At 38.7% G+C, this 14834-nt stretch overlaps 1 protein-coding gene across 1 annotated transcript; it reads right to left on the reverse strand.

Annotated features, from left to right (window-relative positions):
• Window positions 1-357: 357 nt before the first annotated feature.
• On the reverse strand, window positions 358-14758 carry LOC125232551 (DNA polymerase alpha subunit B). Its single transcript, XM_048138261.1, has 12 exons — window positions 14610-14758; window positions 14238-14466; window positions 14026-14071; window positions 9743-9807; window positions 8896-9060; window positions 6255-6378; window positions 3907-4031; window positions 3211-3359; window positions 2570-2804; window positions 1952-2155; window positions 924-1107; window positions 358-520 (listed from the first exon to the last, which is right to left on the reverse strand). Exons 1-12 carry the CDS (start codon window positions 14683-14685, stop codon window positions 389-391), a joined length of 1734 nt encoding a protein of 577 aa, XP_047994218.1. The 5' UTR covers window positions 14686-14758; the 3' UTR covers window positions 358-388.
• Window positions 14759-14834: the final 76 nt, after the last annotated feature.

The following is a 14834-nucleotide window of genomic DNA, read 5'->3' on the forward strand; positions in this document are numbered from 1 at the left end:
ACCTTTTTCTCTAGGGCTTTGAGGTACGTTTTTTTCTTAGACTTTATCCGTCTATACGGAGTTACATATGTCTTTGGTAATACTTACCTTCTATACTAATATTCAATAATATTCAAAAAAATATGACCAAGTCTTAAGACATTTTTAACTATTTCTACATGCCGCAAGAACTCTGATTTGAGATACATCGCGGTATTTTATTGGTGTGCTGAAAGTATCTAACCTCAACAGTCCGCAATGTAATTAAAATACATACAGACCTACGAACAGAATGCAGTACTAACTTACTAAGGGCTAGACCAAGTCTAAAGTTAGACTTCTTTCTACCTACAGGACTATAAAGGAAACTAAGGCCAGTACTCACGGAAGTATTTATTAGGTAAGGATATCAAATGCGCAGCACCTGCGCCGCGACCCGCCGGGAGTCTCCGTCCAGCGCCAGCCGCAGGCGCGCCAACGTGCCGCCGCCCGTGCCCTTGCTCAGCCGCTCGGGGTTCACCACCACCGTGCCGTTCACCTCCTGCGACAATATTTATCCTTCACTTATTGATCTTGTCAAAAACAATACAAATATTGTTCTCCATACAGCGCAAGTTCGTTGTGGGACGTGCTTTTGCTATTTATTGTGACCTACATTCACTCATATTTGGGAGGAATAGTTTAGAATGTCTTGTGTTTTATTTTATTCGACATACTACCAAACTTGTTTGACTTGCCCGGGTCAGTAATGTGATAGCGCTTCAACATTGGCTGTCACTGTTAAAAATGTGTGACAGGGACAGCGCGATGGCATTAACAGGACGCTGTCCTTGTCACACGGTGTTATAAAGCATTTATAACAGCCAATGTGGGAGCACCATAAGCAATTAAAACATACTTGAGATAACATGTGGGACAGGTTAGATCGTCTATTGTCAACCCACCTTGACGAAGTATCTGAAGTTAGATGGCAGCACCAGCACATGCGGTGTGGCCGGCATCTGCGCATGCTGCGCCCATAACGCTGCGTCGGTGGGTTGCGTAGGTGGCGCGGGGAACAGCGGGCTGTAGCACTGCTGGGATATCACGTGCGACGCCATGCGGGACAGCTTGTCCCCACCCATGCCTCTGCAAAAAACACGCCATATTTTATTATAATATAAAATGTCAGGCCTTGATTGCCTAAATAAGTTGAAAAGTTGATAATAAATATGTATCTCACATAATTAAATTATATGTTTTTAATGTCGATTTTCCCCAGATCATAATGCCATAATTCAAAATACTATGAAGATAACTAAAGTAAATAAAAAGTCATCAAAAATCTGTCCTTCCGGGCTCTGATAGTTTAAAACACATGGGAGCAATGCATGTCCTTGATTATATAACCTTATCCTGGATGAGACAGGATAGGCTACTTGCCTCCTAGTCAAATCAGCTTCTTTATAGGAACTGTCAAAACGAATTTGAAAGACTTGCTAATATGGAATTTATATGAAATCGAATTGAGTGACGTCACGGTCAACTCAGTTACTTTAAATATTTCTACCTGACTTATTAAATAGAAATTGGATTTTAAAATAATTTCTGTCCATGTTTTTCTTATAATTATCTAATGCTTTATTTCGTGCATGGTATAAAATATTTTATTTTAAGAACAGTCAAGTCGAAGTGTATGTGAGCGTACCTGCGTCGGATATAGACTTGTTGGAAGTACGGTGACTCGGTAGTATGTAGATTATGACAGTAAACTCACAGCCATATCTCCTCCTGACTGCTCTGCATAAGCACGTGAGCGCTGGTAGCCCCGACGATGACGCCGCCGATGTTAAGCGTGCACGGGTTAGGCACGAAGTGTATGTAAGCGTGCTTACGCCGAGTACGGCGATGTAACTCTGGTAACTCGATCGACAATGTACACTACATCTGTGTAGGAACTGTGACTCGATAGTACGTAGATTGTTAAACTCACAGCGATATCTCCTCCTGGCTGATCTGCATGAGCACATCAGCGCTGGTAGCCCCGACGATGACGCCGCCGATGTTGAGCGTGCACGGGTCCGGCACGAAGTGTATGTGTGTATATTTGCGCCGCGTCGAGTATGGCGGTGAGGGGAATATGTTCAGGTGGAATGCGTCTTTATGGCTGGATACTATGTAGATTTTGGTGGATGGACTGGAAAGAAAGATTCATATTACAACTATAAATTATGCTATATGTATTGTGGAAACCTGATAAGAGCAATAAAATAAGACTAGTTAACAACTTTATGGCCTTATTTTCATCGTAAATTATATTTACCTCAAAACACCTAACTTAATATTATGCTATTGTAAGATTGTAACTGAATAGATAATCATATAAACCGCAACTCCGATTGAGGTGAAAGAAACAAGTTTCCTCGAGGAAAACGAGATGTCCACCTTGTAGAATTACCAACATTTTATTTATCAACCTTATGTAAATGAAATAAGTAACAGCGAACAACCTGCTTCGGCCGAGGTATGTCTACATTAAACTTTTGCCGCGCGATGTGCCTGGCTTTGTGTGGATCAGGCTATTATCAACTCAAAAATTTTTACAACTCACCAACTAGAGCTAAGTTCTGCTAAACTATCAATCAGCTTTTCAAACAACGACTTATATGTCTCAGCCAGCGTATTGTCCTTCAGTTTCGCATGGTCTGCGTCCATAAAGGGTCCTGTCATTATGACGATGTGTGGCTTGTGTGTGCTGATGTATGAGACCAGGTCTTTAAGGGGCTCGTAGGAGAGGTTGTCTGAGGTAGTGTAGGGACCAGCGGCGACCACCATTGACAAGTTTCCTGGAATAGAAATATTTATTAGGCCTTCTTTTTAGAAGATGCCAGTTCACACTCGCACTCAGTAGTAGTAGTAGTAGTAAACTCTTTATTGTACAATTAATAACAAAAAACACAGTAATTACAGTAAATAACAGTACAAAGGCGAACTTATCCCTTTGAGGGATTTCTTCCAGTTAACCTTTGAGTGAATGAGACAAGATCGAAGATTGAGCATTAACTAGTGACATCTTTACTATGATGCCAGGAATGCTGCCATAGAAGAGAATAACAAAATAACTTAAGATATCTATTGAAATCTCAATGGCGAGACCTCTCTTCGGGTTCCTTAGCATGATGGTATTTTATTGGTAATAGTTCTTCAGTTTAAATTATGTAGGTAAAATGTAGTTAAAATAGATATACATACCTTGTAAAGCATTAATTATATCAGCCCTATGATCAGGTAACGGCAGCGAGCCATCGCAAAATACTTCTTGTGCCAGGAACTTGTCTCCGCGCGGGTTGGTGCCCCGCATCACAACTACTTGCCCGGGGAATAGAGAATACTGTTTTACACTGAAAAAAAAAAGTTTCATGTTCTTATAGCTGAGTTGGTGTATTCCCATTTGGAATTTGGAAACCCAATTCGTGAAAAAAGTAGTTGAGGCAGAAATAAATGGGAGTACAGTAGGGCACATGATTGTCGCGGTATGTCGCCACGAGATGGACTACTGTCCTTATGTCATTAGTACAATTAGACAAAGACGTGTAATCTATCTCGCAGCGGCATACTCTCGCGGCAATCATGTGCTAGGCCTGCAGATGTAGCGCGGAAATATTTTTTTTTCGTATTCTTACGGAAATGTAAGAACGTGTGATGCTATTTCAGTCAGTCTCAATACAAGACGTACTGACACTGTCTGAACTAGCATTACGAATACGAATGAACGAAGGATATCTTTTCGTACTACATCTGCACCAAAGCGAATGGATATGGAGGTATATTCTCAAAGTGAAAGTTGTAGTCACAGTGCATTTGTCACCTTATGGGATTAAAACCTATACATATAATATAACATCTGTTTCGACAACTTGATTGTGGTAAGTTTGTAAGAGAGCTTACCCGTCCAAGTCAACAGGCACTGCTTGGCTCAGGGAGTGCTCCCACGTGCCCTGAAGAACCACGCATTTGGGGTTCAGCCTAGCGTCTGCGTCGCATTCGATCCGCCCCGCCACTGTCACCTCTGTCTGAAATTATATTCATTCATTAAATACAATATACCTACATAAGAAAAGAAATAAAAATAATGTTAAAGCTACCTTAGCGTAAGAGTTTTAAACGATTCACGGTTAGTTTCATTAGACTTATATTGACCGGGATATAGACCATGATTTCCTTTTTGATTTTTATTGAGGTCCCGATATTTCGACGCAGTTGCATGCATCATGATCACGGGAAACTGAAGACGGCGGGTGGACGTCAAAGTTGCGTAGACAGACCTTTAGAGTAATATTTTTTTGGAAGTACTTCCGTACCGTAATAGTATTTTAGAAGTTTTTCGCTGGTATGTAAATGTTACTATCCCCTACGCATACCATAGACTACACGTCCTCCAGAAGGTCTAACTCTACTTCGCGTGCGGAAAAGTTAAATAGCGAGCGACATTGTTCGCCGCGCAAGTCAGTCTGCTCCCGACCGCTGCCCGCGAGTGACATACAGTGAAAAATACAAAATGGGTCGGTATTCGATAATTAACTGTTCAAACACCACCAATAAAAGCAAGGGTGTTAAACAAAGTGTTTCCTATCATCGGTAAGTACCATTTGTCCTAAAATATTTTTTATTAAATAAAAAACACGATTTTCCTATTTTTATCATCAAAACATTAGCTGACGTACGGCCGTCAAACTAGTTTTCCATTGCGGCTTTGATTTGACGAGTCCGACTTGGCGTGCGTTTAATGGCCCCTGTACACACATGGCCAACGGTTCCACCAGCCCTTTGTGAAACCCCTTGGCCAAGATAAGAGCCGCTGTTTACACATTGGCGAACCAATCACTTGGCATTGGCTCTTCATGAAAGATGGACGTGTAATGAAAAAATCTAGGAAATTCTTGGTCATAGACGTTGTCAGAAAAAAAATATTAAAAAATAATAACCCCGTAGTAAAATTAAATTATTTGCAATATTAACAATTTTTTGAATATTCTGATAAGAACATTTATCTTTTTTAGGAAATACATTAAACATTTGCAAGGTTATTTTATTTCCTAAAATCTACACTATTATTGGCATAGATAAACTTATTATTTTCGTAAATATATCACTACTGTCCTCTCTGACGGCTGACGACCAACTGAATGAAGCGCCAACGTGTAAACGCAGTTGGCCATTGGCGCCAAGATCCTTTGATGTGTGGACAAAAAACCGACACGAATCGGTTGGCCGGCAAGCGCAAGCGCCAACTGCCAACTTACGGCCAAGTAGCCCTCTACACACATGGCCAAGGGGGTTGGTGGAACTGTTGGCCATGTGTGTACAGCGGCCATAAAACAAGCGATATAAAAATAGGCTAATCAAACTGTCGAGACAAAGTGAAGGTAGATTTGTTATTTTGTCCGTCGAACTCACGTCGAACTTAAGAATAGTGGTGCACCACGGAACTATATCGTCATGTATGCTGCGATTTCCTTATTCGATTTAAATCGATTTTGCGAAGCAGTGGAAATTATAATTATGTTTTTATATTGTTATGAAACTATACATTTATAAAGTACGAGTGAAAAGTAAATTTAACTTTAAAATAGGTTACAGTTACGGTATTAACGTTGAATTTGTGGTCGGCAGAAAAACAAATACAAACATAATACGCTCTATATTTATTATGAATAAAAATAACTCTAAAAATGTGTTAATGGTTAATTATATTTATATACATATTACTAAAAGTTGTAACAAATAACATGAGGATAATGAAGTGAGTACATGGTCGATTTTCTTAAAAATATTACGAAATATTAACTAGTATTAATATCTACCTACTAAAATCTTTGTTCCTGGCCTTAGGCAAATTATATACCTACTAGTGAATTGTTTGTCATCACACGAATACAGGTATATACTTACTTCATTTCACAACGAAGATGAACATCCGATATTTTTAACTTCGGCGGGCATCCCGCAAGCAACCTCCACAATCGATTGAATAGGTTACGCGGCGACAACGTTCCCATCACTAAAGTACACTCGTGACGTCATAGGCTCGACACAAAACGTTACACGCTCGGTTTCGCTGTTAATCGCCGAGCATTTTCCTTCTATCTTGATTTAGTTCTGTGGTCTAACTGAAATCCGGAACGCGTATACCCAGATTGCTGTCATGCTCTAGCTGTTCATTAACGGTTGACGTCTTCACTTCAAGTTCAAGATAGAAGACTATTAACAACAAATCTAGCGAACATTATACAAACCTGTGTTTTGTGCCTAACGGAGCTGCTTTCTGTAATGCCAGCCTTCTTCATTATGTGTTGTGAGACGTAGCTGATGTGGCCGTCGTATATGCTGGCTTTCTCTGGTAGGAGTTCGAAGCCGAACCTGTGACAAAATAGTTCAGTCAGGAAACTCAAGCTATACAGGACTAGGATACGGATTTCTACATCTACCGCAACAATGTCGAGAGTGATTTATATAAGTATAGCAATACATTTTGGTACAGTCAAGGTAAACAAATATAAATGCGTACAAAGTGAAAAAAATATGTATACACGGCTTTATTACTTGTAAGTTAAGGTTGTGGATGTGGACGCATATTTTTGGCATTTTGTCTGCAACTATATTGAATACCTTAACTGTATATGTATAGTCAAGTGCCAAAATATATAACGAAATAATCGTCTCATAAATATGGTACTAACTACTAACGCTCTTATTACACCGAACTAAGATGCTATGGGACATATTTTTGAGTAAGATGTGTACACCCATATTTTTACACTTGACTTGTACTACTACGTGTGTCATGTGCAATGCACAATGCATTTAACAGGTATGAAAGCGAATGAGGCGCCTGCAATGCTTGATGTTTGTTTGTGTGTGTGTGATGTTTTGAGGTCTAAACGCATAACCACAAAAACGTGCTCCCTCAGTGAGTCACAAAAATTGCAAAGACGGGTACGTTCCGATTCAGTAACCCTCTTATACATAATTACTAAACTACAATAGGTTCGCTGCGCTACAGCCACATGGTTATTTTCAGGCCCATTATGATCCAATGAAATGTAATTGTATAGAATTGTTTGCCGCGGACAACATAGTAAATTACAGTAGCTGCAAAAAAAGTAAACTATGGAAAACAAATGTTTCAGGTTTTATTATAAAGGAACCTATTTTCGGTTCAAACCCCCCTTTTGGAAAGTATGTCTTACTGTTACCCCCCTTGAACGTATCTACGCTCCTATGCGTTTTTGCTGCAGATTATACATGTTTCATGAGGAAATAAGATTATGATCATAAATTAAAAATACGTCTGAATACATCATATTAAATTCACAGAAGTTCCAGTTGACTTCACTGATTGATAGCTCAAAAGCTCATCAGTCATCGCTAAACATGGACGAATGAGGGAACCGTTTACAAGCCCCAAAAATGGAGTTCTGAATCTATTATTCAGCAGATATGGCAGCATTGGTAGCGGGCTGGAACGCATTTTTTTACAGTTTCTGAGTAAAAGTGTTTTTCTCAAACATGCAATGAAATATTGTCTTTACGTTCCTTAAAATGGGCTGGGAAGTATCGCTTTTTGGGCGCAACAACTCGAGAGGACTGTAAAGGGATTTCATATTATTTTTTAGGCCTAGGCCTGCAAAGTAACTTTTTTTTATAAAATATTGTCTTTTAGAGCATTTTTTTTTATTTCATTGTATGTTTGAGAAAAGCACTATACATGCCTCGGCGTGAAAACGGATTCCCGGCCTCGTATCCCTATCCGGCCTCGCTCGCACGCTCGCTCGGCCGTATATACCCACTTGGCCGGAAATCCTCATTTTCCCGGCCTCTGATGTAATGTACTATTAATATAAGTAGTATGTACGGCCTGGCAAAAAAGAGTAGAAAATAATAGGGGCGCCACCGTCTATGTAAACCGTTTTACATGTGGCAACTATTCTGACATTATTGTATGAGAACAGTTAAGTGTTGCTAGGATAAAAAAAATCATTTTTACTCTCTTTTGCCAAACTTGTATTACCAAGAGGATATAAGCCTATAAGGTCAAGGACGCTTTGTAAGTTGTATGAATGTAATGCTACTTAGATTTGTGACTTTTATCAAACAGAATTTTAACTTATCGCAAAATATAAAGAAAAGGACAGTCGACATGAGAATCGGTTCTTATACTTGTCTTAGAAGAAAAATGTAGAGAAGTTTGTATCCATTTCAGCCTACAAGAAGAATAAAACAGCCTTACTTGCATAATAGCTACCCAGAGTATGTTATTGATGTGTGTCTATTTATATGCAAATGAAGTCAAATAAGGTTTGTACACTATGCTAATACTGCTAACAGCTTCTTATAAGGACATAGTCATCTCATTGCCGTTTTAAGCTGTGGAGGTCTAGTCGAAGGAGGATAAAATAATAAATAAATATTTATGTAAGTACAGAAGTGTGTGAAGTACAGCTGGTGCCTTGAGTTTATCACATTTTTTGTGGAATGGCGATATGGGTGCTTGAGTTAGGGCATTTCCTGTACCAGGGTTGCATTGCATTTTATATACTTGGTATATGTTTAGATTGTTGGTGTTGGCACTTCCGCGAACTTGCGGGAGCATGTCCTCTCTAGATTTGGGCTATAGGTACAGCCACGAACGCAAGTGTCGTACGGATGCTGCGTAAATCATCTGCCATAGATGTACGCCTATTACGAGTATTAGCATTAGCACCTCCGCGACTTTCAGCGCTGTACATGCTTGAATCGCAACAATCATTGTAGCGTTTGCAGCTGTAAAATAGCTAGGATGGTTACTACCAAGTCTTTTACTAAGTATCTTCCAGATAATTTTCAGATCTTGCAGCGTACGCACTTCGCACGTACCTGACGTACCCACGTACTTACATGGCTTTTGTGTACAACTCGCCGTCGTGGTTAGGCACTTGCGTGACGTTGATGGTGTCACTGGGCCCGCTGGGGGCGGTGATGGCTTGTAGCAAGTCGTCATCGCCGTAACTGTGGAGGACTGTGCCGGCGTTGTCTCGTGTGCTGTATTTTGAAGAGGCTCCGCTGAAAATATGATTACTTTACAATTTTAATCATTTTTATATACCCACTAGCTTTTGCCCGCGACTTCGCTCGGGCTAGAAAGAGACAAAAAGTAGCCCATGTCACTCTCCATCCCTTCAACTATCTCCACTTAAAAAATCACGTCAATTCGTAGCTTCATTTTGCCGTAAAAGACGGACAAACAAACAGACACACACTTTCCTATTTATAATATTATTACAGTATCGACAAAGAGGATCCAGTATTATAGAGAGTTATTGTCAAAATGTGTAATCAGTTAATCAGTGCATAGACTGCCATATCTCGACAAAAGCTTAAAACTTTTGAACCTCAGTTTTGACAATTTCGTCCATATTGTTAGCTTGATATGTGTTAAAATGTCAAATATTAATATTAGCGCCATCTAGCCGAGCGTTCCCCAAAGGTGTAACGCCATCTAGGCCACCGTACCTTTTTCTCTAGGCCTTTGAGGTACGTTTTTTTCTTGAGTTACATATGTCTTTGGTATCGATTAATAACCTGATGTAAAGGAACGTATGAGACAATTTTATGTAGCATCTTATATATTCATGAAGGATGTATTGTCTATCCTAACGTCATAGCTTAACTATGACATGACAAAATTATTGTGGCTTGAAATGGCTCAACAATTAAAGTCCTTGAGTGTATGCGTGTTACTTACGTCTTCGGGGAATATGTAGCTGCAGTCAACTCGTGTGGATGACTTGTGTCCTCCACTTTAATCCTCTGAAAAACGTATTTTTATTAAGCCATGGAACTGAATACCTATAAAAACATGTACAAACAACATACGTTTAGTTCTAATAAATTTATAAATTATTAAATTCACGTACATAGCTCAGAATAGAGTTGCTTTTTGTGAAACTTGTCCATTTTGCCATTAAGAATATATTAGGTATATCATAACATTTATAACTATAAGTACCTAACTACCTACACGCCTCATAGTTTGGCTCTCTGTGGTTACAAGTGTAGAGTCAAATTTCCTGAGACATAATTGGCATAAGATAGTGAACCAAAAACAGGATGTTTATATAGGTATATAAGTACCGCTTACTCGACCAGTATGAGATTGCGTTTCGTACATAAATAATAGGTTCATTGTGCGGGTATCATTACTAGTACAGGACTAAGATTTCAGTTTTCAGTGTTCTTATGAAAAGCATTAGTAAAAGCTTTGGTAAAAGCAAAGGCGTAGGTCTCATTTGACTATAAAAGCTGTCTTCTAATATACAGGGTTTCTTAAATGTACTCTATTTGCGGCTTTTCTAGATGGAAATATTCTTATTTTCCCCTTTTAGCTTTTGTCTTAGCAAAGGATTTTTAAATAAGGTACAGCGGGACAAATCTCGACTCGGGGGCAATTGTAACTGATTAATTTTTTCCAATATTACACTATGATGTTAGTTACATGTATCCACTGAACACGCCTACCATGTACCATGAATGTTATATAATATTCTTATTCATGCCTATGTAAAATGATACAATAATTTAACGCTAGTTGCTATGTAAATGATATTCAAAGTTGTCTATATCTCAATTCTTTGTACAGCCAAGTGCAAAAATACGTATCGAAATAATCGTCTCATAAATATGGTACTACGCTCTTATTACACCGGACTAAGATGCTGTAGGACATATTTTTGAGTAAGATGTGTACACCCATATTTTTACACTTGACTGTACGGGTAAGCAAATTTATTATTTTTTTTCTTTCTTTTCTCGCTACGCTCAAGATTCTAATATCCGCTCTATTAGAGCAGGAGTTACTCGGAGCTAGAGGGATGCGCAATATCTATTCGTTTAATCGCGATTCATCTTTTAGGCTACTTTTGATTCCCAAAGTTACTTTGCAAAGTAGCTAATTGTAACTTGAGACAAAAAAGCAAATTGATAAATCCTTGGGTTCGTATTTCGAGACATCCTAAATACTATTACATCTAAACAGAACATTCGATGACACAAACAGATGTGTCCCAGTTTGCCGTGCACTTTGACCCTGCACTGCAGGATCTAAACTCTGGCAAAAACGGTACAAGTCCCGTCCAACTTGTATGAAATATGTACCGTTTTTCACTACTAGTGTGTTCTGATGAGTAGCAGCTGCAGCTCAAATAGGTCATCGATTTAGTTCACTATCGACAGCTCGGAATAATAGATCGTTTATAAATGCCAATATTATTTCTCGGTAATAACATACGCTTCTTCCTCTTGATAAAATTATGCAGTAAAGTTAGGAGGGCTTTACTATACTATAATGGGAATATTCTAAAATTTCTTAACAAAATATTTTAATATAATTATTAAGGTCGTTTTCCGATTGAATGCGAATCCGCACGCCGCTCCGGTGTGCGAACGGATCATCGCTTTAGCGCTGACTCGCTCGCACACTAGAGCCTGGAAGAGTGTAAGAATTTGTTAACTCTCCGTATCATATCATAGTTACAGCACACCTGGGACACTGGCGATCAAACATATGAAAGAGGCGCGATCCTAGCACACAGTTTAAGTTCGTGTAGGTGAACGCGTACTATGCTTGTTATTATTATTATTTGGAGCCTGTCGTGTCCCACTGCTGGGCAAAGGCCTCCCCCCAATTTTTCCACTGATCTCTATCCAGTGCTATGTGTGACCACAAGAAGGAGTCCAGTTCATCCCTCCATCGCCGGCGGGGTGAGTGCTTGTATGAGTGAAATATGACAGGTCGACTGTTCGCGCTTTTGACAGGCGGTAACTGTGAGGTAACCGAGAGGGGGTGGGCGTCACTTTCAGCGGGGAGCGGGAGTGGTCATACTGTACGATAGTACTCTTTACTGTGGTTACAGTATGACCAAAAAGAGTAGAATTTTTAAAAAGTGCCGTTTTCTCACGCATATTGATTTGAATTGAATGTTTCTACTTTTTGGGACCTACTATTTTTGGTCAGACTGTATCTCTCTCCGTCGCCAGTCCGTATTTGGGCGACTTAGCCAAATGGGTATCATTCGCCACGGAGTGTCAACGATTGCACACAGAGGGCCAGGAGGATGTTTTTTTTTCGCGTCTATACAACCAGTCCGTCTTCCAAGAATTGCAAGAGATATGGACTTGGACTCTAGCAAGAGAACGCAAGTTGGACTAAACCAGTCTGAGTGCCATCATGAATGTCATGATCCTCATAACTCCTACCTTGAACGCAATAAAAGAGCACAATGGTTATACCCGGATTCCACTTCTACATACATTAGTGTAATTGTCACAGCAATCAAATCGCGATTAGGAGGCAATGAACTCATGTACTGTACTGTGTATGTATGGTGTCTGTCTAGATTAGGTATTTCAGCCACAAATGATGTCAGTTGTCAGCTATAAAATTATTTGATAAGTCACTTCGCCAAAATGGGGATTCTGAAAAACGGCTTATATAATATTCAGTTCTCTATCTAGTTTTAAAACTTTTGAATTTGTTTGGCTAAACGGTTTTATTACATCATTTTGACCACACTTAAACTATGCAGCGCATACTAAGTATAAGTAATAATCAATAAAATAGGTCATTAATCCAAACAAAATAATAATGAGTTGTTTATTTTATTTATCTGTGACAAAAATTTATGACATTTTAGTCTTGAAATATGATCAGGAATATGGTGTTAAAACTGTTCCGTTCCATGTAAAAATATTATATTTCTTTATAATTATTTTAGTACGTAAAACTTTCACGACTATAGCCCAAAACGTAATAATATATGTACATTATGAACTATTGATATATAATCTTTCCTTTTACTTAAGTATATATTTTTGGAGGAAGTTTAGTTGGAGAAGAACTACCAAAGTAATTGTTCTTCCATTAAATCTTGTTCCGTCTAGAGTTCAGAGAGAAGCGGATTAACAAAGGTCTTGCCTGGTATTACTAACCGTTCCCTGCAGCAGCCAATGCAGTCAGTGTAGATAAAACAAGCAAGTTAGTTAAGTATGATAATGCATTTCTTAACAAAAGGTTACTTAATGTAAGTAGTCTCATAGTCTGTCAATAAGCTACCTGATTAATCCATTAATCCTACCATATGCTGCTGGAACAAATCATATCTTGGGTATCATTAGAGTTGTGCCATTCCCAAGAACGTTCTCCTGTTTGTATGGGAAATGTTCTCTCAAGAGAATATTCTCCATAGTAAAATGAGTTCTCGAGAACGGCATAACTCTAGGTATCATGTACTATTTAAATTTCAATAACAATTTGGCTTTGTGAGAGTTTAATTGCATGTTTCATATTTCTGATAATATCATAGTTACATACTTAACTTTTTAACTCCACCAATAAACAAATAAATAAACAGATGTGCTGAGTGAGTTGATGGCTGCAGACGAGTATGGATCTAGTCATGGTATCAGTGACACGAACTAGAAGCATACTCGCCCACAAATATCATCAAGTCAATTAAAATAATTTCTAAATCAAGTCTTCTTGTCTTCACCGGTGTTCGGTCTACAGGCACTCAATGAGTGTAGATCTAGTCACAGAAGGTACACTGCGCCACTAGATTCATACCCATTCAGCACAAGTAGATGTTATTCTTCATTTGACACTCCACATTTCAGCCCTATACAAGATAACCTAGAGGAAAAATGAAGACAACAAGTGTCTCATTGCTCACAGAAAAATATATGATTTATCAAGTAAGATACATAATAAAAACTACTGCCAAGCATAAAACTACAATAAAACATGGTTTACAGCATACATTCATAATAATGATGACAAGTACAAAACCAAAATTGATGTCCATACATCTAAAACATGTATTCCTATCTAACAAAGTTTTTTATGTATGCTACTATAGTTTGTCTCTCTCTAACAGTCGGTTCCCACAGTAAAAAGATAAGGACAGCATGTCACTTCAATTACTTCTACAAGGTTAAGTTGTTACAAAGAATAATCAAAGTAAAATAACGTACCTTTGGAGTTACGGCTATGTATTTAGATAGGACTTCATTATCTGGCCTGAATGTGAAGGATTATTATGAAAATGTTGTTGAAATGTGAACACAAAATGTACATGAAAAAAAAAACAATTACTAAGTTTCAGATTTAGAGGAAATACGTTATAAAACTTGTTAACACTAAAAACATCGTTAGAACACGTGGAACATGCGAACAAAAAGGATACTGAGTAGCAACGGACGCTCCGTACACCGCAACACTTTTGCCGGTACTCGTTCTAGCATCTTTAACGGGCGCGCTGAGGCGATCCGCCCGCTTGGAAAATTCCTTTCTCTCGAGTGAATCCAAGCTATCCAAATTCGGAGGAGCTCCGTTTAAGTTCGTTAAACTGAACGCCATCCATTGTTCGACAAAAGTCTCGGCTTCGACGTCGTATTCTTCGCATAAACTCACACCTTTGGAATACAAGTGAATAATAAAACAACCTTGAACAGTCATTTATATAGCGGTACAAGTCATACAAACAATCACGAAATGCGGGTTATTAACAGAGTTGCCGATAAGAGGACCGTTTATAAGTAATCAGTTAGGTACTCACATTTTGCTAAAACTTCTTTCTGTACGCTAATACCTAAAAACTGAAATTGCTCAGTCAGCAACTCCTCGGTAGCCATTTTCTGTAAATTTGAGAGAGTGAATGAAGTGAAGGAAGCAAGGAGAAGACCGCCAATCAAAAAGTTTGCGTCAGAAAGTTTGAACCATAGACAAGTCAAACCAAGCTAACCATAGACAAACTAGAAAACCTGCTAGGGAGGGAGCAACA

This window comes from Leguminivora glycinivorella, chromosome 13 (assembly GCF_023078275.1).
Source record: "Leguminivora glycinivorella isolate SPB_JAAS2020 chromosome 13, LegGlyc_1.1, whole genome shotgun sequence".
NCBI classification, from domain to species: domain Eukaryota; kingdom Metazoa; phylum Arthropoda; class Insecta; order Lepidoptera; family Tortricidae; genus Leguminivora; species Leguminivora glycinivorella.